Source organism: Bos grunniens, chromosome 29, assembly GCF_055505025.1.
Source record: "Bos grunniens cultivar Pamir isolate PY7600 chromosome 29, Bosgru_T2T1.0, whole genome shotgun sequence".
NCBI lineage: Eukaryota > Metazoa > Chordata > Mammalia > Artiodactyla > Bovidae > Bos > Bos grunniens.
The window spans coordinates 1,058,156-1,081,723 of NC_141193.1; the positions used below are offsets into that span (position 1 = coordinate 1,058,156).

Genomic DNA, 23,568 nt, shown 5'->3' on the forward strand with positions numbered 1-23,568 from the left:
ACCGGCCCATCTTGCCTGGAGGAGGGCAACGGGTGGGCAGTGGAGGGGCCCCTGGGATCTGCAGAGAGGGCAGCCCGTCGAGGGGCCATGTGTCACGAAGTAAGGAAAAGTCACGGCCACAGATGCTTCATCTGGAGCAGGCGGTGGAGAGAGGCCCCTCACAGGCGCCCCCTGCCACGGTTCTGACAGCGGGAAGGTGAGGAGCCGGGAGCGCGCGCCACCACACGGAAGCTCCTGGCCCTTCAGGGCCCTCCGTTCACCTGCCCCCCTCACACCAGCAGGTCACTTATCTGTGGACACGCCGCCTCAGCCTCAGGAGTAGGTACTGGCCATTAGGAAACGGTTGTCTGTCCTGCATTTGAGGGATTCTACTGAAATGGAAGGTCTCAACTTCCTTTCTGCTCCCATTGATGTCTGCTGTGCACAGGTCAGATCCTCTTTGCTCTTGTAGCCATTGGCTGGGGAGCTTTGTCCAGGGAGAAGTGCCTCGGGGCTGACTCCGGGACCTGAGGCCCCAGGGGGCATCTGCAGGTCTGCTCACACGGGGGCAGCCGGGCTAGCGGCCCTGGAGGGCAATGACTGCGAGGGGGAGGGTGCTGATGCAGGCTGGGTTCATGTTCAGGTTTGGGGTACACACAGGGGGGTGCACCCCACTCATACCACCCTGGGACCACTCTCTGTCCGTTCACTCATTGCTGCAAAGTCCTCCTGAGAACCAACCCCGAGCTGGGAGTTTTCGCAAGCAGCCTGAGACCCGCCACAGAGCCGAGGAGGGCGTGGCTGGGGTCAGGGCTGTAGCTCGCGGCTGTGCTTGGGGTCCACGCGCTGTGTCCCCTCTGGAGAGGCCCCTGAGACCGTGCTCTCAGTGATGGCAGGAGCTCACAGGGCCCTCGGGGCCTGGCCGGACAGCAAGCTGCGACTGGTGCCTGCGTCCCGTCGGCCAAACCAAATCTCACGGCCGCATTGCCCTGGGGAAGCTCCTGTGGAGGGACGCCCTGTGTTTGGTGATGGCGGGAGCGAGGGCCTGGATCAGGTTCTGTCCCGCACAGGCTTGGCCCAGCCGGCAGTGCCGCTGAACACAGCCCGCCTGGGAGGCCCGGCTCTGCCGTCCTCGAAAGCCTGCTCAGGTCAGGGAGCAGCGGGAGAAACGGTGGTGGGCATGACTGTGGGCCCTCCGGGGCTGCCCTAACAACGTCCAAACGCGGGCTCTGAAGTCACTCACTGTTTCCTGACCGGAAGCTGGAATCCCCGTCCTGGTGTGGGCAGGGTGGTCCTCCTGAGGCCCCCCGCTGGGAGTGCATACGGCCGTCTCCTCCCCATGTCCTCACAGGGCCAGCCCTCTGCGTGTGCCCGTGTCCTGACGGCTTCTTCTCATAAGGACCCCGGTCCTGTGGATCAGGACCCACCCTGGTGTACCTCAGTCGTCTTACATCGCCTCTTTAAGGGGTTGTGTCTCCAAATACAGCCACACCGGAGGCGCTGAAGTTTGGGTTTCAAGCCGGGACGCTGGGGGACACATGCCAGGCCACCGCAGGGAGGCGGTCAGCGGCACAACCGGACCCCTTCCTGTTCCGGAGGTGGGAACATCCCAGGACGTAGCCGAGGCCTCAGCACGGCCAGCAGCCCTGTCGGGCTGGGTCCCCAGCCTTGCTCAGACCAGCCCCCTGCTCCAGGGCGAGGGCCTTCTCGGGCTAGACCTGAGACATGCTGCTCACCCGGATGGTCGTTCCCTCCCGTGCCCTCTAACCCAGCTGCTCGTCCCTTCACAGAGGCGCCAGGGCGGGGGCTGGAAGGGCCAGGGTCACTGTCAGGGGCCAGTGATGGGAGGAGGAGCCAGAGCTGCCTGGTAGGGCCCGGGTGCAGTGTGATAAGGGAGCAGCCCATCAGGGGGCTCGGAATCGGGTCAGGCTGCACTCTTCACGGGAGGGAGGGGGTGCTGTGGGCCGGGGACTGGTACTGGAGGGGCCAGGAGACTGGGGCCCAGAGGCCCCCCGACACCCCGTGAGGGGGTGGGGCAGGTGGCCGAAGGGCACAGTCAGGAGGCTGAGACAGACCCAGAGTGGGAGGCAGAGGGGAGCAGGGGACGGGGCCATGACGGGGCTGGGTGGAGCCACAGGGCCCACGGGGCTCTGAGCACAGGGCGTGCTGTAGGGGACGCGGCTGCCCCGAGCTTTAGCAGCGGTGGGCAGCAGAGGAGGGGCTGATGACCTCGGCAGCAGGCAGCTCCCTGGGGCCTGCCCTGGAGGTCGGGCTGGAGGGGCTGGATGCTCTGGGGGCTCAGGGATGCTCAGCTGCCTGAAGGTGGCCACCACACATGGCCAGTGCTGACCAGAGCCTGGGAGCACACGGCCGTGGGAAGGGAGCGAAGGACATGACCCCAGGGCCGCAAGGCGTTGCCCCATCGCGGGGCCTGCAGCCCCGGGGCTGGACCCCGCCTCCCTCCGCGATGGGCCGAGGCCCCTCCCGAGAGGGGCAGCCCTGACCGGCTCCTGTCCCAGCTACTGTGCTCCTGGGGCCCAGCTGGGGCAGAGGCACAGGCCTGAGAACGTGGTCTTGGGGAATCTACACAGGTCTCCAGCAGCTGCACCCAATCCTGAAAGGCTCTACCTTCCAGCGACCAAAGAGGCTTCCAAGTCCTCACCCAGGCCTGTGCTTCCCCCGCGGGCTGTGACTGCAGTGGGCTGCTTCCCAGATTGCTGGTGATGGCCCCTGGAGATTCTCCCATGAGTGCCCGACATAGTGGAGCCCACGGATGACCAAGGTCAACCACAGGTTGCCTCACACGGGACTCAGGAATCAGGTCAGGTCCAGACCAAGTGGCCGATCGTGTCAAAGGGGTCCTGAGAAAACAAGAGAAAAATCCCGTATTAAAGGCCAATTTCGTGGGAAACACTAACACTGCAGAAAGGCAAATCTGCCAGCTATTTGCGTGCAAAGAACTGATGCACAGGCTCGCCTAGCGATGAGACGTGCACACTCCAAGAAATATGGACTCAACCCACTGAGTTATATTAACTTTAATTATTAACATTCAACATAATTATTAGATATTTTTCTTCAGCTCCCATCTGAGGGAGACACTTTGCTTGCACTTCGGAGACATCTATCTGACTGGCTTCTGGGGGTGTGAGGATGTTTGATGTACTTCTCCTAAATCTGAAAAAACAAATAATAATAAAAAACAAATTGAAAACATAAATAAATGGTCTCACTGCAAGCCAGGAGCAGACAGAACGGGAAGGCGGGCTGAGGCACTTCCCCGTCCCCTGCAGCACTTCCAGGGCCGGGACCTCTCCAGGGTCTCTGGGGCCCCATGTCGTTACGCAAGTAAATACAAAGACAGTCTCACTGAAAACGCATGGAATATTAAGCTGCAGCTCGCCCAGTGTGAGCGTCATTAAGTCTGGATTTGCCGGTACCAGTCAGATGGGGACTGCCTGGGCACGTTTCTTTTACATCAACTCTTGGTGGTCAGCTCCAGGGGGAACGAGGGCAGAGAAATGCGCAGGCCCCTCCACACACACACACACACACACACACACACACTCTCTCTCTCTCTCTCTCTCACAGACACACACGCACACACACACACGCACACACTCACAGACACACACACAGACACATGCGCACGTGCACACATGCACACACTCTCACAGACACACATGCACACGCGCACACACATGCACACACACACAGACACCCATGCACACACGTGCACACACACACAGACCTACAGGTGCATGCACACACACTCACAGACGCGCACACACTCACAGACGCACACGCACACAGACACACAGATGCGCACACACTCACAGATGCACACGCACACAGACACACAGGTGCATGCACACACTCTCACAGACGCGCACACACTCTCACAGACGCGCACGCACACACACACGTCCGCACACACTCACAGACACACATTCGCGCACACACACATTCTCACAGACATGTCCAAGCACACACACAGGCGCGCGTGCACACACTCACAGACCCACACGCGTGTGCACACATGCACACGTGCACACACTCACACATGCGTGCACACAACTCTCAGACACACGTGTGTGCACACATTCTCACAGACACGCGTGTGCACACACATGCACGCACGCGCACACTCACAGACACACACGTGCGCACACACAGACACACACAGGTGCGCTTGCACACACACGTGCACTCACACTCACACATGCGCACACACGCACGCGTGCGCACACACTCTCACAGACACACACGCACACACACACTTCCACACCCAGCACCCACGTTCACTGTTGGTCTAACAAGCATCATTTCCAGCCTGGGGCGGGCAGTGGCACCGACCCCCACGCACCGGCTCCTGGCAGCTCCGCCAGCGAGGGAGGAGGGGCCGACGGCTGGGCAGTCTCTCGAGGAATGGGATTAATGCTCCAAAAATAGGCGGCCAGCACCGGGAGAGCCGGCTTGGAAACAAGGCCCTCCACCCCGCTCCCTCCTCCCACGGCCAGCACGCAGACCAGGGCCAAGGGGCCAGGCTCCCTGAGCCATCCAGCCACACTAGCTCCCAGTGGTCACAGGCTCCCTGTTCCCCCACCAAGTCCCAGGGAAGGGAGGGGAAAGGAACAAAGCCCCACCTTGAAGATTGTGACTCCCATCTTTTGTCCAGCCTGCTTTGCACATTTTAAATTGTGGTTGAAAATAGAAAACTTACCCTCTTAGACATTTTTAAGTGTGCAGTTCAGCGGTATTAAGTACCTTCACCTGGTTCCTCAACCAGCTCCAACAGCCTGTTTTTTTTAATTCCCCATTTCTTATTCAAATGCTGATGGAAATACATAGCTACCCCAGAGATGGAGAAAAGCCAGGGGGCCCTGGATCTTGACCCTGCAGCGAAAGACGTCTCTACACTCTGGAGGCTCCTCCACCCCATCCCACCAGCCGGTGTCCCCCCCACCAAGCTGGGGGCGTGGCTCAGAGCCTCCTGGGACCCATGGCAGCCCACTCATCTCTGAATTACTGGAAAGTTTCTGTCCTCAGGCCAGATCCTGATCCCTGGAACCTGTGCCTCTTGGCCTTGGGGTCCCTCAGGAGCAGGGATCCCCATTTTTCCTGGTCAGCCCTTGAGGGTCTGAAGTACCCACAAACTGAGGGCCCCCCACTCCCTCTTCAGGTGTCCAAAGAAGGGGAAGGAGCTTGTGTGCAGCAGGAGGCTGGGGGCCGGGAGCCTGGAGCAGCTTGGGCTGCAGGGGCTTGGTCCCTCCCCCTGCAGACAGAAGTATGGGGGGTGGGGCTGCATGGAAGGATTGCCTCTAAGACCCCGCCAGGGCCAACCCACTCCAAGGGCCAAACACTGGGAACCTGGATGTATCCCAGCATGGTGCAGGCAGGGAGGCCTCTGAGACTGGCCCTGGGGGTCACTGGGTCACCTGCTCCAAGCCCCCTGCCTTGTCATCTCTCCTTCCCCACCCTGAGCTGGAGGGGTGGGGTGGAGGGGTAGAGTGGTGACCTCAGGAACTAGTGACCAGCCCAGCCAGAAGAGAGTAAAACTGCCCCTTGGGGTCCCCCTAGGACAAGCAGGCGGGGGGACATAAGTTAGGGAGGCTTGCCTGCTCGCAAAAGTCTTTATTTCCTGGAGGACAGCAGATGGTAAGGCTGCCAGACACACTCGAGTGCTGGCGTCTCGTCCCTGCGGGGCTTGACCAAGGCTCTGTGGGGGCAAATGACCCACCCAGCTAACAAGCTAGAGATGCCCAGGGACCCAGACTGGCCTCCTAGGCCTGGGGAACCTTCCAGGCCCGGGGTGCTCTCTCCATCCCAACAGCTTGTGTCCCTCCCCCCAGCCCCAGCCTGCTCACCTCTGCCACTGTCTCTCCCGCCCCCTTGTCGGTAATCTGACTGTTCCTGCATCTCAGGGCCCCTAGGGGCCACCCCATGCTCACAGCTCCCAGGCTTCTGTGTCCTCGGGAGGAATGGGCAGTAGTGCCCGGTGGGCACCTCTGGATCCCAGTCCCAAATGATGAGGAGGGAGACCCCAGTTGGCCCCACGTGGGCAGACAGGCCTCCTGCCCCGAGGCTGCTATCGCAGGCACCAACGGATACGGCTCAGAGGTTAAGGCCACTGACAGCAGGAGGGCCCTAACAGAGTTCTCTACCTTGCTGGAACTGTAGAGGGATTACAAGACCTGAGGACACAGACGCTGACGATGCGTTTAGCCCACAGAACACGGTAACCACGACTGAGAGTCAGAGAACGAGCCTGGAAAAAATATCTGCAGCAAGCGTGCCAGGGAACGCTAACGTCTTCAACACTGAAAGGGCTCTTGCAAATCAGTGAGGCGAAGCCGAACACCTCGAAAGAAAAGCAGGCAAACACATGAAGAACTCATTCACAAAAGAAAAATGCAAATGGTGCCCAAAGGCAGGGGAGGAAACCTCTAGCCTCGCCACTGACCGGAACCGTCCTGCGAGTGAAGAGGGCGGCTATCAGAGGATCAGAGCCTCCAGGTGTCAACACATGACCCCGTTCCGTGGGGGCAGACAGACGAAGGTGGTTCATGAGCGTTCGAATAATGGGGGGTGAGCAGGAGAGCCCGGGAAATCCCCACACCTGTTCTAGAGCGAGGGCCGTGTGCGGGAGGGGCGGAGAGAAGGTGTATAAAATGCAGCACCCGGTGCCCTGACCGCCTCTGCTGGGAAATTCACTGCAGGAAAGTGATCAGAGAGGCAGGTCAAGCACACGAGTGCAGATGGGCCAGAGCAGCGTCCGTGTTTGTAAGTGAAGACTCAGTGTGAGCGTGGATTTTACATGTCGACTCGCTTGGACCACTGGGGGCCCAGACATCTGGTCAAATAAGAGTCTGGGTGTTTGAGTCACTGCTGATGAGGTGGATGAACCTCGAGCCTACTATTCAGAAAGAGAAAAGCAAATATCGCGCATTAAGACATACTTGTGGAGTCTAGAAAGATGGTACTGATGGATCTATTTGCCGGGCAGTGGAGGAGTCTCAGACACAGAGGACACACCTGCGGTCACAGCGAGGGGAGCAGAGGGTGGGGTGTGCCGAGCGAGCAGCCGCGCACGGTGCGGCACCATATGGAAAAAGCGTAGCCGGTGGGCATCTGCTGTGTGATGCGGGGAGTTCAAGCCCAGGGTTCTGTGACAACCTAGAGGGGTGGGTGGGAGGGAGGCTCAAGAGGGAGGGGACAGATGTATGCCTGTGGCTCATTCTTGTCGATGTATGGCAGAAACCAACACAACATTGTAATTACCACCCAATTAACAAATTTAAATATATGTATGTCTAAAGCGTCTTGGTGTGTCTGGACAAGAGGAGCATCTGGATTGGTGGACGCTGTAAAGCACATGATGCTTCCTGTGGTGGGTGGGCCTCATCCGATCAGTTGGAGGCCTGAATAGCCCAGCAGGCTGAGCCTCCCCAGGTAAGAGCGAATCCCTCCCACCCGGGACTTCAGTCTGCTCCTGCCTTCAGACTGGAACCACACTGCCTGCTCTGGGGGTCTCCAGCTCTCTCCCTGTCATTACAGAGAGACGGGAAGGAGATTAGAGAGACAGAGGATGCGCAGATCTGTGGCTTCTGTCCCCGGGAGACCCTAGCTAACACTCACCGTTACGATGCCTGCACCTGCTGCAGCCCCTGAAGCTCATGGAACAAAGGGACCTGTAGGGAGGGAAGCGGCTCGTTGGCTGAGCACCAACCTTGTGCCAGGCAGGGCTCTGGCTCCCAAGATTCATCCAGAAACAAAACAAAACAAAACTCACAGGGCTGAGTTCCACAGTGGGAGATGGGCCAAAGGTAATGTAGAATGGACCTCAGAAGATGATACCTGCGGTGGAAAAGGAAATGATGAGCAGGGGAGGGGTGAGCAGGGGACACAGGTGATCAGGGGAGGGGTGAGCAGGGGAGAGGTGAGCAGGGGAGAGGGGTGATCAGGGGAGAGGTGAGCAGGGGAGGGGTGAGCAGGGGAGAGGGGATGTGGAGAGAGGTGAGCAGGGAAGGGGTGAGCAGGGGAGGGGTGAGCAGAGGAGGGGTGAGCAGAGGAGGGGTGAGCAGGGGAGGGGTGAGCAGGGGAGGGGTGAGCAGAGGAGGGGTGATCAGGGGAGAGGTGAGCAGGGGAGAAGGGTGATGAGGGGAGAGGTGAGCAGGGGAGGGGTGATCAGGGAAGGGGTGAGCAGAGGAGGGGTGAGCAGGGGAGAGGTGAGCAGGGGAGGGGTGAGCAGGGGAGGGGTGAGCAGGGGAGGGGTGAGCAGAGGAGGGGTGATCAGGGGAGAGGTGAGCAGGGGAGAAGGGTGATGAGGGGAGAGGTGAGCAGGGGAGGGGTGAGCAGGGGAGGGGTGAGCAGGGGAGAAGGGTGATGTGGAGAGAGGTGAGCAGGGGAGGGGTGAGCAGGGGAGGGGTGAGCAGAGGAGGGGTGATCAGGGGAGAGGTGAGCAGGGGAGAAGGGTGATGAGGGGAGAGGTGAGCAGGGGAGGGGTGAGCAGGGGAGGGGTGAGCAGGGGAGAAGGGTGATGTGGAGAGAGGTGAGCAGGGGAGGGGTGAGCAGGGGAAAGGGATGTGGTATCTTTGGAAGGAAATGTCCGTTTCTAGAGGCGAGGCCATGTTGGGCCTCAGGGAGAATTGAAGGTTATAGGCTGAATCCTGTGCCCCAGATTCCCATGTTTAAGCCCCGGAGCCTCAGAGTGCAGCTGTCTGGAGTTGGGCCTTTAAAGAGGTGACCAGGGCAAAATGAGCTATGGGCCATGGGATCACTAGAGCTGACATGAGTTACAACTAAGCAACAAGGTAAAGTGAGACCACTAGAGTGAGCCCTAACCCCCCAGGACCGGGGTCCTTACAGGAAGAGGTCGGGACACGCATACACTCAGAGGGACGACCCTGTGAGGACGTGGGAGGAGACGACCCGCCATCTGCACGGTCGGGGAGAGGCCTCAGGAGGCCCAGCCCCGCCCACGCCTGGGTCTGGGATTCCAGCTCCAGGGCTGGAGACAGTGAGCGTTTGCTGTTTGAGCCAGCCTGTCTGCGGGACTTGCTACAGCCATCCTGCAGACAGACCCTCTGACACTTGATGAAGAACGTGCAGGCCCTTCCAGGCTGTGAGGACAAGTGCGCCTGGCACCCAGGTACCCAGCGAGGAGCCGGGGTGAGGTGGGCCGGCTGGTGGGAGAGGAGCCCTAGGGTGGGGGGAGCCATGGAAGGGACGAGCAGAGAGGGGACAGGACCTGACTTTCCAGTCTCAGCCCCTCAGAGGCCAAGGGGAGGCCCAGACAGCAAAGGACTCAAGTGAATATACATGTGCTCCAACCAACGTAGGGAGACAGGCGCGTTCCTGGAAAGAAACGACCAACCAAAACTCACGCCAAAAGAAATGGGAAATCCAGACGTACTTGTCACAAGTAAAGAGATCGAATTAATGATTCAGATTCGCACAAGGACAAACCCTCACCCAGATGGCTTCTCTGGTGAATCTCACCAAACACTAATGAAGAATTAATTCTAATTCTTCACAAACCCTTCCAAGAAGAGGGCAGAACACTTCCCGACTCATTCTACGAGGCCAGAACCACCCTGATAGCAAAGCCAGATATAGACACCACAAGAAAAGAAAGCTTCCGACCAGTATACCCTCCAAATATAGACACAAAAATCCTCAGCAAAATGTTAGCAGACTGGATCCATCGACACTGTGCTCCATGACCAGGTGGTATTGATCACAGGGATGCAAAGCCGGTTTGGTGTTTGAAAATCAATTCATGTCATACACGACATCAGTTGAATTTTAGAAAGCCACACCACCTCAACGGACCTAGAAAACACGTTTGACCAAATGTAACACCCTTACGTGATAAAAACATTTAACAAATTAGGAATTGAAGTGAACTTCCTCCACCTGACAAAGGGTATTTAGGAAACCCCACAGCTCACACCATATTAACAATAGAAGACTAGCTTTCCTCCTGACATCAGGAACAAGACACGGATGTCTGCTCGCCTCCACTTGTATTGAACTCTCTCCAGGGGGGTTGGGACAGGGTAATAAGGCAAGAGAAAGAAATATAGGCATCCGGGTCGGAAGAGAGGAGTAAAGCCGTCTCTGTATGCAGACAGCCTGAGCTGGAATATAGGAACGTAAGGGATCTTCTAAAAGCTGCCAGAACTAGTGAGGTCGGCAGGTTTACAAAAGGCAGTGCAAGAACCATGTGCCTCTCTATATATTAGCAAGAGCGATCTGAAAATGAAATTATGAAAACACTCACATATATAACATCATCAAGAATAAAATACTTAATACATTTAACAAAAGAAGCACGACACTTGTGTCGTAATGCTCTCCATGAGCACACGCTGCTTGGTAATTAAGGCTCCCGTGAGCATCACCTTCCCCACAGAGCCTGAGGACACATGGTCCCGCCTGCCCTGCACCCCCTCCTCCCGTCCTGGGCCCACTGCTCCCCCTCCTCTGTCCTCGCAGGCCCACCCGGTCCCATCTCTCCGCGTGCCTCTGGCCTGTCTTCAGAGCTGCACACCCTCCCTGGGGGGATTGCTCACACCCAGCATCACATTTCTCCGTGGGGTGACTTGGTGACTCAGGGCTGTGAGCGTCTCTCCAGCTCACTTGTGCCACCAGGCCTTGTCTTATCTACTCGTGTGATTCTCTGGCCAGGGGCTGCCACCCCGTCTTTAATCCCTGCGGCCATGAGCCTCAGGCCACGTGGAATGAGTGAACGATGAGTCCATCTGCACTTGGCCTCAAAAGCAAGTTCTGGTGCTGTGGAGCTGGAGCCTCTGTCCCTGGGGACGCAAGGGGGTAGGACGGTGGGCAGGCGAGAGAGACCCTCTGCAGCAGTCACGGCCAGCCAGACGCCCCGTGTGGCCCCCAGACCCCCTCCTGAGGGAGCTGCTGCGGCCTGAGCCCCACACCCTGCCCTCCTGCCGCGGCTGGTCCACGGCCCTCTGCCTCTCATAGAGCTGAGTGACCAAGCCTGCTCGTTCCAGATCATCCTCCTGAGGGCCTGTGCGTGGGCTGTGGGCACTGTGCACCCACAGTATCCGCGCTGACCCTGTGCAGTAGACGTGGGAAGGCCCAGCGACAGCCGGGTATCCTTGTCTTCTGCTCTGCGCTCAGGTCCTCAGGCAGCTCAAGCCCACCTCCTCCACGAAGCCTTCTGCCACCCACCTGCCCGCAGCCAGGGAATGCTGAAAATGGGCAGAGGACATAAGCTTTCTCTCCCCACCTGGCCCTCAGCTCCTTGGGTAGATCCCATTCTGCTACTCACCTGCCCGCAGCCAGGGAATGCTGAAAATGGGCAGAGGACATAGGCTTTCTCTCCCCACCTGGCCCTCAGCTCCTTGGGTAGATCCCATTCTGCCACTCACCTGCCCGCAGCCAGGGAATGCTGAAAATGGGCAGAGGACATAGGCTCTCTCCCCACCTGGCCCTCGGCTCCTTGGGTAGATCCCATTTGTGCCAGTCAGCTTTGCTTAGTCACTTCAGTCATGTCCAGCCCTTTGTGACCCCATGGACCATGGCCTGCCAGGCCCCTCTGTTCCTGGGATTCTCCAGGCAAGAATACTGGAGTGGGTTGCCATTTCCTTCTCCAACGATAAAGAAAGAAATGAGTGAAGTGAAGTCGCTCAGTCGTGTCCGACTCTTTGCGACCCCATGGACTGCAGCACACCAGGCTCCTCCGTCCATGGGATTTTCCAGGCAAGAGTACTGGAGTGGGGTGCCATTGCCTTCTCCATCCAGTCAGCTTTAGCCAAGTAAAATTCACATGCGGTAAAACTGTGTTACGTGTACAACTCGATGAGTTTGACAAAAGCCACAGTCGCATCACCACCACAGAGGGGCCCTAGAGCATGCCCATCACTCCCAGCGTCTCCCTCTGCCGGCAACTTGCCGTCCCCCGCCCCACACCCGGCAGCCCCAGTCCGCCTTCCTAAGCTGCAGTCCTGCCTCTTCTACAACGTCATACGTGACATCACTCCACGCCTCTTGAGCCCAGATTCTCGGCGTGACGTGCTTGCCGTTCATCTGCGTCACGGCGGGCATCGCCACAGTCCTGTTTACGGTGGGGCAGGTGCCCACTGTGGGGGACCCCGGCCTACCCATCCTGCCACTCAGTGGAGGGCATTCGGGTTGCTTCCAATTTTGGGCCATTACAAATAAAGCTGCTGTGACCTACTGTATAAATAGCTCAGGGAAACTGCTCAGCACTCTGTGGGCACCTAATGGGAAGGAAATCCAAAAAAAGAGGGAATATATATCTATTCACACACACACACATACATATATATGTGATATGTGGGCTTCCCAAGTGGCTCAGTGGTAAAGAATCTGCCGGCCAATGCGGGAGACTTGGTTTCAATCCTTGGACTGCAGGAGAAAATGACAACCCACTCCAGTATTCTTGCCTGAGATACCCATGAATAGAGGAGCCTGGCGGGCTACAGTGCAGGGGGTCGCAAAGAGTCGGACGTGGCTGAGCACCTGAACAGCAGCAGCAGCCAGCGACGTGTGTACGCACAGCTGGCTCACTTTGCTGTGCGGCAGCAACTGACAGCCCTGTAAAGCGATAAATGCCAGTGAAAATTAACTCAAAAACAGAGAGCAGTTTCAGATAGTCTGCAACTTGGAGATGGCCCTATTTTCAGTATGACTGTCACATGTAATACTCTAAACCATGACGTGTTCAAGTAGCAACGCTTCTGGTTCCACACAGACTGAAATAAAACAAATTAAAACAAAAAACAAAGCTGCTATGAACATTGGCATGCTGGTTCCAGTGGACTGAGTTTTCGCTTACTTGGGAAAATACCTCTGAGTGGGATTGTTGGATTGTGTGGTAAGTGTGTGTTGAACTTTATAAGAGATTACCAAACTGATTTCCAAAGTGGCCGGGCGTCTGCACCCCCGTCAGCGACACACACAGGAGCTCCAGTAGGAGTGTTCGCCGTCAGCCCTGGGGGTTCAGTCGTTCCAGCAGGCCTGTAGCCGTGGCTGGACCTTTCCTGGATCACGTGACCAACCACTTTGGCCATTCCCCCCATGTGCTTATTTGCCATCCCTTTCTCTTCTTGGTTGAAATGTCTTGCCCAGTCTTGAACTTTTACATTATTTGTGTAGGCTGGGCCTCCGTTGCTGCGTGGGCTTTTCTCTGGTTACGGCGAGCGGGGACTCCTCTGCATTGCATTCTTACTGCAGTGGTTTCTCTGGCTGCGGAGCGCAGGCTCCAGGCACATGGGCGTCGTTACAGCAGTCGCGGCTCACGGGCTGCAGGTGCTTGGGCTTCAGCAGTTGCAACCTGGGGGCTCGTCGATGGCGGCTCGCGGGCCCCACGGCGCGCAGGCCTCAGCAGTTGCTGCAGGCGGGCTCAGTCATTGCGGCACGTGGGCTTACCTGCTCCGTGGCATGTGGAATTTTTCCAGGCCAGGGACCAAAAGCCATGTCCCCTGCATTGACAGTCGGCTTCTTATCCACTGTGCCACGGGGAAGCCCTGTTTTGCTCAACGTTTAAGTCAAGCTGTCTCTTACTGAGTTGCGAGTGTTCTCTGTGTACTCACAACGCGACTCTGTTACTGGGGATGTTTTGCAAATATTTTCTCCCAATCTGTGGCTTTTCATTTTCTTTACCGTGTTTTTTGGAGCACAAATATTTTTAATTTTGATGAGGTCCAATTTATTATTTAAAAAATTGTATGGTTTGTGCCTTTCACATTTTATCTAGAAAAATCTTCGCATAAACTCAAGGACAGAAACACTGTTTTCCTGTGCTTTCTTCTAGCAGTTTTACGCTGATAATTCTTACGTTTATATATGCACAGTTGCCAGTCAGTATGAATAAGCATTAGTCTGGTTGATATTTGCATCAAAGATAGTGAGTGAGCTTTGAGATTCTTTTGTAAAATTTTATTTCTTTGTTTATTTTTGGCTGCCCTGGCAGCTCGTGGGCTCTAGAGCCTGGGCTCAGTAGTCATAGCACATGGGCTTAGTTGCCCCAAGACACGTGGGATCTTCCCGGAGCAGGGATTGAACTGGTGTCCCTCGCATTGCAGGGCAGATTCTTAATCGCTGGACAACCAGGGAAGCCCAGTTTCCTTTATTAACAGCTGCTGTCTACTTACTTCACCGCCTTCTGCTGGAATGAGTCTTTCTCTGTTAGATGGCCTCTGCACCTTTGTTGAAACCCTCTTGTCATAAATGCAGGGACTGAGTTCTAAACTCTAGTCTTGTCCTTTGATTTATCTATCTTTAAGCCAGCACTGTTCTGTCTTATCTGCTATAGCTTTATAAGACTTGGAATCAGGTAGTATAAGTCTCTCAACTTCCTTCTTCTTTATTATTGTTTGGAATTTCCTTCGTCCCTTGTATCTCTTTATAAATTTTAGAATCATCTTGTCAAAGTCTTTTTAAAAATTGGGTGGTTTTGCTGGAAATTGCATCAAACCTACAGATCAATATGGGGAAACATCAGCACCTTAACAATATATTCCTGGAACCCATGACCATGAGACTGAGCGGGACCCTGTGGGGGCTTCAGGCACAGATTCCCTCCGGATCCCACACCTCTTGTACATAGGAAGGCTTCAGCCTCCTAGGCCTTCCGTGAGTTCTGAAGAGCAAATTTAATCAGAGAAGTGAGAAAATGCAGAAACAAAGGCAAGGAGTCAAGCAAGAAAAAATAATGAGAGTCAAAGTCAAGCCCCCCCCAAGGGCCGCGGGAAACACTCTGAGCTGTGGGAGTCAAGCAAGAAAAAACAATGAGAGTCAAAGCCAAGCCCCCCCCAAGGGCCGCGGGAAACACTCTGAGCTGTGGGAGTCAAGCAAGAAAAAACAATGAGAGTCAAAGCCAAGCCCCCCCCAAGGGCCGCGGGAAACACTCTGAGCTGTGGGAGTCAAGCAAGAAAAAACAATGAGAGTCAAAGCCAAGCCCCCCCCAAGGGCCGCGGGAAACACTCTGAGCTGTGGCCTCAGGTTGATAGCAGGTGGAAGAAGCTAACTGCAAGCTGACCACCAGCATGGAGACACCAGACTCTCTGGAACTGAATGGTTGATGATTGAGATTCCCGATACTTCACCAGCAACCCATCAGAGAATTGTGCACACCCTGTGACCCCTCTCCCCACACTGTCTATAAAGTCCCTTCCCTGAAAGCTGTGGGGAGTTTGTGCCTTTTGAGCATGAGCTGAGCTGCCCATTCTCCTTGGTTGAGCTTGCAATAAAATGCACTTCATCACAACCCCGGGTCAGAAGAGTGGCTTTGCTGCACGTTGGGTGAGTGGATCCAGGACTGGCTTGGTAACAAACACGGCATGACTCTGCATGCATTTAGGTCTTTTCAGATCTCTCAACGATATTTTATAGTTTTTTGGGTACATGTCTCACACACATTCTGTTAAATTTACCTCTAAATAATTCATGATTTTTAAAATTCTATTTATAAATTGTATTGTTCTTACACTTTCTCTAAATAATTCATGGTTTTTTATTCTGTTTATAAGTTATATTGTTCTTACAACTTCAACTTCTAATTGTCCACTGTTAGGACACAGAGACAGGATTTTTACATTTTGGCTTTTTATCCTGTGACTTTGCCAAACTCACTTGTTAGTTCTAGGAGTATCATGTAGTTTAGTCTACAGACAAAAAAATGTCATCTGTGGATCAAGATTGTTTCAATTTTCCCTTTCCAGCTATATAAAAATATTATTTTCCTTGCCTTATCACATTGGCTGGGTCCTCTAGTAAAGTGGCGATGCCTGTGTGCTAAGTCTCTTCAGTCCTGTCTGACTCTTTGCAACACTATGGACTGTAGCCCACCAGGCTTCTCTGTCCATGGGATTCTCCAGGCGAGGAGAGTGGAGCGGGTTGCCATGCCCTCCTCCGGGCGGTGTTCCGGACTCAGGGATGGAACCCACATCTCGTCAGTCTGCGGCATTGGCAGGCGGGCTCTTTACCACTAGCGCCACCTGGTGGCAGTGGATGTTTCTGCCTCATTCCCATTCGTCTTTCACCATCCAGGGTAACGTCATTGGGTTTTTCTGGATCCCCTTTATCAGTTGAAGTGAAAGTCGCTTAGTCGTGTCCGACTCTTTGTGACCCCATGGACTGTACAGTCTATGGAATTCTCCAGGCCAGAATACTGGAGTGGTAGCCTATCCCTTCTCCAGTGGATCTTCCCAACCCAGGGATCAAACTGGGGTCTCCTGCATTGCAGGCAGATTCTTTACCGGCTGAACCATGAAGGAGCTCCTTTTAGTCCTAGTTTACTGACGTGTGTGTATGTGTTTAAACCATCAATGGGTGTTGAATTTTGCCAAATGCCTTAATTGTTTTGCATTTATGGAAATGATTGTGGTTTTCTGCTTCAGACCACTCACATTGTGAACTGTTGATCCTGAAATGTTATAGTAACTTACATTCTCGGAATTAGCCCTGCCTGGTCACATGTGTTGTCCTTTTGTAAAAAAAAAAAAAAAAATTATTTTTGGTTGTGCTGGGTCTTCGTTGCTGGGCTTTCTCTAGTTGTGGTTTGCAGGGTTTGCACTGCAATGGCTCCTCTTGCTGTGAAGCACAGGCTCCAGAGCGCTCAGGCTCTAGTAGCTGCATCACAGGGGCTCAGTAGTCACAGCTCCCGGTCTCGAGAGCACAGGCTCGGAAGTTGTGGCACAAGGATTTAGTTGCTCCGAGGCTTGTCGGATCTTCCAGGATCAGGGATCAAACCTATGTCTCCTGCATTAGCAGGTGGATTCTTTACCACTGAGCCACCAGAGAAGCCCTTGTATTCTTGTTTTAATACTCTGTTAAGTACTTTTGTGTGGCCTCATGAAGTGTACTGGACTTAAATTTCCTTTTCGTGTCGTGTCCTGTCTGGACTTGGTACCAGGGTTAAGATGGTCTCACAAAAGAGTTCCCTCCTCCTCTGTGTTCTGAAAGCACTCTGCAGTGACCATGTTATTTCTCCTTTAAAGGTTTGCTGAGATCCTCCAGTGAGGCTCACACCTGGACTTTCTCTGCATCAAGGCCAGTGCTGGGCCAGGCAGATGGAAGCCCGGCCAGGAGGGGCCATGCACAAAGATGGTTCTGTGCTGTGTTAAGTTTGAGGGTTTGTGCAGGAGGGAGGTTGCCCTGTGGCCCTGGAGCTGGCAAGGGTGATTCAGAAATGCACTAGAAGTGGACATGGAGAAATGGACATGGAGAAATAACATGGTCACTGCAGTGTGCTTTCAGAACACAGAGGAGGAGGGAACACGGAGAGGCAAGCAGAGGGGTCCCCCATGGAGCCCTGAGAAAGGATGATGGGTGTGGGCTGCACAGACACAGAATACTGAGAAGTGGCCAGAGAGGGAAGACCCCAGGAGCACAGGGTGCAGTGTGGGTGGGGGGTGGGAATCTTGAAAGCCAGGTGCTTTAGCCCAAGAGTATCCAGATAAGAATGGTTAGCTGGCCAGGCTACTGAGGGCACGAGAAGGATGTGTCTGGTAAGTCCTGCAGGCTGGGGAAACCAGGGGACCTCGGAGGCACAGCTCCAGCAGAGCAAGACAGGCAGGCCACAGGGTATGTCCCTTCCCTGGCAGCTGCCCCTCCTCCAGATGCCTGGGCATGCCGCCCTCCTCCGTCTGCCGATAGCCCTAGCCCGAATCCTGCCCTGATTCATCATCCTGACCTGATGACTCCTGTTGCGCCTTCAGCCCCTGGAGTCTCCCCTCCAAAGTCCCAAACTCTCCGTATATCCAGTTAAACCTGTGCCCACCGCCCAAGCCTGGAGCTGTCTGCAGCAGTCTGTTCTGTGGGGTGAGGCTCTGCACACCTTTGGAGAACCCAGCACCTGCCACCTGAAGACTCAGTCTGCAACGTTTTAAGAAACAAGCAGGAAGCAAGGGGGCGCCTGCAAGGGCGGAGGGCTGGGGTTTGGAGGGCTGCCTCCCTTTGCTGAGCGGAGAGAGGGGAAAAAAACGTAAGCCGGCCCTCCCAGGGCGGGTGCTGGGACGATCTGCGGGTTCCCTGAGCTGACGCAGCCCTCCCCACAGGCTGGGCCGGAGCAGGGCATTACCCTGACAGGAGTGCGGGCTGGGGCTGCGGCCCCAGAGCCCGCAGAAAACCTGCCGGAGAAACTTGGCCACTCAGGACTTGGCGGCAGATCGGAGCCACAACAGGGCGCCCAGAGGCTCAGAGGGTGTGGGGCCGCGCCTGCACGGTTGGCGCTCCCTGCTCCCGGCCCTCACCTCTCTTCTCCCCACCTCCACCCCCTGCCTCTGCGGCCCTGGCTCAGGAAGCACGTGTGTTTTCCGCAAGAAACAGGAGGCTCCCCCAGGTCAGGCTTCCCTCTGCGGGGTGGGCCAGCACAAAGGCCTGCTGTGTGGCCTTGGATGAGTTCTTGACTCCGCTGTGCTGGTCATCGTCGTGTACCCGAGAAAACGGAGTGGAGGAGCGCAGTGTCCCGGGCACTGCCTCCGGGCGCGCAAGGTCACGTCACGGCTGGGCCACGCGTCATGCAGCGCCGCAGCCCCCGCGAGGGGGGTGCGGAGGGGCTAGCAACGCCTTTGCACTCTGGTGGTCGCGCCCACCACGGACGGCGCCGGGAGCCGGGGTCGCAGACCGTCCACCCCAGGGCCTACCGCCTGCCCGGTCGGGGGATGCGCTTTAAAGGCGGGCCGCCGGGCATCCGCAGCTCGCCCCCTGGGCGGGGCCGCGGGCTTGGGGGCGGTGGGCGGTGGGCAGGGGACCCGAGACTCGCAGGCCCCGCCCCCGCCCCAGCCTCGCCCCGGCCCCGCCCGGACACCGCCCCGGCCTCGCCTCCGGGAGACCAGCTCCCGGGAGCTCCGGCCTCGGCCTGATGGACGGGGCGGAGGCGGGGCCGGCAGAGGAGGCCGCTGATTGGCCGGCGCCGCTGATTGGCCGGCGCAGGAGCCACTCACGGCCCCCGCTGCGTCGGGCTGCGCTCGTGCGGGCTCGGCTCGGCTCGGCTCGGCTGCGCGGCCGCGGACGGACGGACGGGCGTGCGCGGGGGGCGCGGGGCGCGGGGCGCGGGCCTCGGCGGCGGCGACGGCGGCGGCGGCGGCGGAAGCCTTGTGCCCCCGCCCGCCCGGTCCTCTCGCAGAGCCGGAGGCAGCGCGCGCCTGCCGTAGCTGAGCGGGCGCAGGCGCGGGGGGCGGCGGCGCGGGGGAGGCGCGGGGTCTCGGAGCGAGCGCGGCCCGCCGGGCGCCTCCGACCCGGCCCAGCCGACTGACTGACGGACTCGCGCGGACGCGGCCCCTCCCTGCCGCCGCCCGCCCGCGCGCCCGCCCGGGGCGCCCACCTCGCCGGCGCCGGGCCCGGGAGCGATGACATCGACGGGGAAGGACGGCGGCGGGGCGCAGCACGCGCAGTATGTGGGGCCCTACCGGCTGGAGAAGACGCTGGGCAAGGGGCAGACAGGTGCGTGCGCGCCGGCCGGGGCCGGGAGGCCGGCCCGCGGCGGGGCCGGAGGGCCAGGGGCGCCGATGGGCGCCGGGGGAGCCAGGGGACCGCGAGGGCCGGGGGCGCGCAGGCCCGCCGCCCGGGAGCGCCGCGCGGGGCCGGGGAAAGGAGGCCGCCCCGAGCTGGGCGCCGCAGGCCGGGCCCGCGGCTCCGGCCCGGAGCCGCGAACAATAGGAGGCCGGGCGCCCAGGCCCGCCGCGAAGCCCCGCAGGCCGCGCGGTTGCGGTCGGCCGGGCGCGGCCCAAGGACACGCGGCGCGAGCGGCGGGGCCCGGGCCCGGCCAGCGCCCCTCGGCCAGGCTGCAGGTGCGCGGGCCCGGCCGCATTGTGAGCCCGAGCGGCCCGGCCCATTGTGCCGCGGGAGGAGGGGGCCAGGCGGGCGCCCATCTGCCGTCTGCCGCGGCCGCGCTAATCGGCGTGCTGCCCGAGCAGCTGCGTCCCGGGCCGCGCGCCCCCGGCCGCGACCCCAACTCCGGCGGCCGGCGCGCGGGGAGGTCGCCGCGCGCGTCCTGCGGGGACCGGCCGCTCCGGCCAAGCCGGGCCCTCCCTCTTGGTGGGAGTGGGAGAGCGCCTGGGCCACTCACGGGGCTGGACAGCGCCTCTCTCTCCTCCCCGCCTCGGCTCGGAATGTCTGCGACACTGCGCTCCCCCGGGGGAGGGAGAGGGAGAGGGAGGCTGCTGACGGGCCGAGCGCAGAGCCCGGCCCGGGATCCCACACAGGCAGCGGAGCAGACCCGCGGCCCGGGGGAGGAGGGGGCTCACCGGCTGCTCCTGGCCGGCGGTCTTTCTGGCAGTTGGGTTAGACCCAGCCGGCGGCCAGTTCCCCATCTGCTTTGTGAGAGGCTGCGCTCAGCCATTTTCTTCTTGCCGCTGGTTGGGCCTCTCTCGCGGCCCAGAGGTCCGATTGGCACTGCCCCCATCCCTGTCTCCCTGGGAAGTTCCTGGGACCTCAGGAGGGTGCGGCAGGCTCCGGGTCCAGGAGGGAGCCGCTCCAGCCAGGGACCTGCCGGCCCTCCCCAAGCCCCCCAGGGTGGCCCAGAGGCGGAGCCTGGAGGTGGCAGGAAAGTGGGCCAAGCTGGGGGCTGGGTGGGGGTGGGGGGGCTGCGATGTAACTGAGGCCGAGAGAGGGTGCCTGGGCGGCGGAGGGGGTGCTCTCCCTCTCCTCCTGGGTGGATAGCCCTCGCTGGTGCCAACTGCCGAGGCACTGGGGGCCCTGGGCTCCAGTGCAGCAGCTTTGGAAGTGGGGGCGGCGGGCCGGGTTCAAGGAGGAGGTGGCAGACAGCCCGTGTTCAACTGAGTTCAAAATACGCATGTTTCCTGGGAGAAACAACCGTCGTTGGTGAAATCCTCAATGGGGGAGGGGCGTTGGGGCAGCAGAATGCAGGAGGCAATGAAATAATCTAATTATTGTACCAATAAAATGTTATTATAAGGAAACATCGGCCTGTAAGTGATGACAGCAGTGAATTATACGGCAGCGTGTCTCCGTGGGTAGGGCTGGCCTCCGTACTCTTCATTGAATGATTCTGTCGTACAGTTAATTACAGGAGGTTCCCACTGTAATTAACAGTAATGAACACAAAAGGATGTGTGTGGTGTGTGAACAACAGGCCCCGTGATGTTTAGAAGCAGCTCCTCGGGCCCCTGTCTCGGAGTGGGATCTGCTCTCTGGTTGAGGCCCCTCTGGGGATCTGTCTGTCCCCTGCTCCTCCTGGCCTGAGTGCTCAGAGCTGCCCCCCGAGACCCTGATGGCTGGAGCGCCAGCTTCCTGTTGGCCCGTGTCTCTGTCCCTTCTGTGGCAGGGTCACCTAGAGTTTGGTGGACACGGAGCCTCGTGGCCTGTGTCCACCAGGCCTGCTCACTTGGCCTGTAGGCTGCTCTTTGGCAGCAAATGCCCAGAAAGCTGTAACTTCCCAGACCTGTTCCTTCACTCCCAAGATAACTGCCTGACCTTATCTGGGGGCTAGGCTTCCTGCCAGGAGCCCTCAGGGAACAGTGTGCTGCGGGGGAGCAGCTGCCCCTGAGCCATGACCCAGACCCGGGGTGTGGGGGGTCCAGCCCGGCCCCCCTCGTCTCATGGACACCTCCGACCTCCCCACGCATGGCCTGTCCTCTGCCAAGGTTCTGTAAAGGGAGCTGAGGGTAGACGTCAGTGGCGGTGGGTAGTGTGCGATGGCTGATCCGGCCACCTGGCCCCGTGTCCTGGGGAGGGGCGGGGGAGCGCGGGTCCTGTTGGGAGGCGGGCCCGCCCCCTCCCTCGAGACACTGCCTTTGGGGAATCAGATGTGGGGTGGGGGACACTGCAGGCATGGAGGGCAGGTGTGGACAGAGCCACTCCTCCGTCTGGCTGGACGTCCCTCTGGTGGCTGGCACGGTCCAGTTCGCATTTCTGTTGCGTCTCTAGCCACGAGTGGTTCTGTTTTGCTCGGTCGGCCTTGGGCTCAGGGCGGGGGTCTGTCACTCCTGCAGTGTTGGGCCTCCCCGTCAGGGCTGGCGAGGGGGTCAGGGCGTCATCTCCGCACAGCTGTCCTTAACGGGCTGGCGAGGGTCTTCACCCTGGCTGCACCGGGGTTTCTGGTCGGTTGGGGGACAGGGCCTTCCAGGCCCGCTGGGGCGGGTGTCGCTCTGCAGGGTGGAGTCCACTTGCTCGTCCAGGAGAGGCTTCTTCAGCTGGGGGCGGGGGCGGGGAGGCACCCCCAGAGGGTCCAGCAGGGACCGAGGAGGCCAGGAGGGGCTGTGCCATCTTTACTCCCCCAGCCCCATCAGGAAGCGTGCAGCACACCCCCCAGGGCGCAGCAGACCTGGGGTGGGGGGTTCGGCACCCGTCGGCCAGGAGGACCCCAGGGAGGACAGGAGGGAGGTGGGCGCTGGGGTCCACGGGAGGAGGTGGAGTCCTCCCTTGGAAACCCCTCGTCCAGCGGGGAGGAGATGGGGGCCGAGACGGGGCTGTCTGGCAAGGGGTCCATCCAGCTAAAGAGAGAAGAGGGGATCGAGGGGCTGCCCTGCTGCCCCTGGGCAGGTTTGCAGGGTGATGGGCTCGCCAGTGGGGAGAGCCCCTCCAGGCTCTCGAGGGACTCCTGGGAGAATTAACGTGGGTGCTGGTGGAAGGCAGGCTGGAGAGGACTCCTGGGATGGGATGGGGCAGGTGAGCGAGGGAGACTCAAGTGAGCTGGGAAGAGAGACAGGTGTGAGCTGGAGGGAAACAGGTGAGCTGGGAAGGGGCAGATGTGAGCAGGAGAGACAGGTGAGCTGGAGGGAGGGTTTGCACCCTGGGATGACCCATGGCTCAGGACCAGGAGCGGGGGCAGGCAGAGGTGGAGACGGGCGGGGTGGTGTGCAGGGCTGTGTCCATTTCAGGAGGCTGAGCAGAGGGAGGCAGCTGTGTAGCCAGCCAGTGGCCACAACCCGTCGGCCCCAGGGGTGGTCAGGGAGGGGCTGGCTCAGGAACCAGCCTGGGGTGCCATGGGGGGCTGAGGCCCGGAGGAGTGGGCGTCCCTGTGTGGGTGGACAGAGCAGGCTGGGCAGGGTGGGCCTCCACTGGCCGCACGTGGGCCGCTTGTCCTGTCGGATGGTCAGTGCGGCCGGCAGGCCACGCCGCCCTTTGCTGTGGGTCCGGAGCCTCCCACTTTGTGCCTCAGGCCAGACCCAGTCCATCTAACCCACTTTATAAGCAGGGAGCAGGCCAGAACCGAACTTGGTCCAGGACAGTGGCTCCCAGCGGCCGTGGGAAAGCCCGTGATGCTCACGGCACCCTGGTTAGACGTTAGCACCCTGTCATTGAGGAGCTGTGGGCAGAGCTGGAGGGCAGTGGAGAGCCCACACCTATGTCCTTGCCTCCTTGGCGGGATGGGGGGTGGAAAGGCTTGGCGCCCCATCAGTGATGCTGGGACAGATGCCGCTCAGCCGTCTCCCAAGGCACAGACCCTCCCCCAGGAAGCCCCCTGCCTAGGCTTGGAGCCAGCCCTGGGGGGGCTGTGCTTGTGCACAGAGGGCAGCTCTGCACGGGGTCCCTAGGGTGACGGGGGGTTTCCCCTCAGAGGGCGGGCCTTTACCTGAAGGGATGGGAGGGTCTGGGTGGACCGAGCCCAAGGACCCCGGTCCC

At 58.8% G+C, this 23,568-nt stretch overlaps 1 protein-coding gene across 20 annotated transcripts in view; it reads left to right on the plus strand.

Moving 5' to 3' along the window:
• The first annotated feature begins 19,194 nt into the window (after positions 1-19,194).
• BRSK2 (BR serine/threonine kinase 2) overlaps positions 19,195-23,568 on the plus strand; it is a 49,191-nt gene continuing 44,817 nt past the window's right edge. For 18 of the 20 annotated variants that reach the window (XR_015157421.1, XR_015157424.1, XR_015157425.1 and 15 more), the window contains exon 1: positions 19,195-19,425. Coding sequence is in view for 13 of the 20 variants with exons in the window: in XM_086383300.1 (XP_086239426.1) it covers positions 19,332-19,425 (94 nt within the window). In the remaining 7 variants the exon portion in view is untranslated. The remainder of the gene's footprint in view (positions 19,426-23,568) is intronic. The other 2 variants (XR_015157426.1, XM_086383304.1) reach the window with 1 other exon arrangement.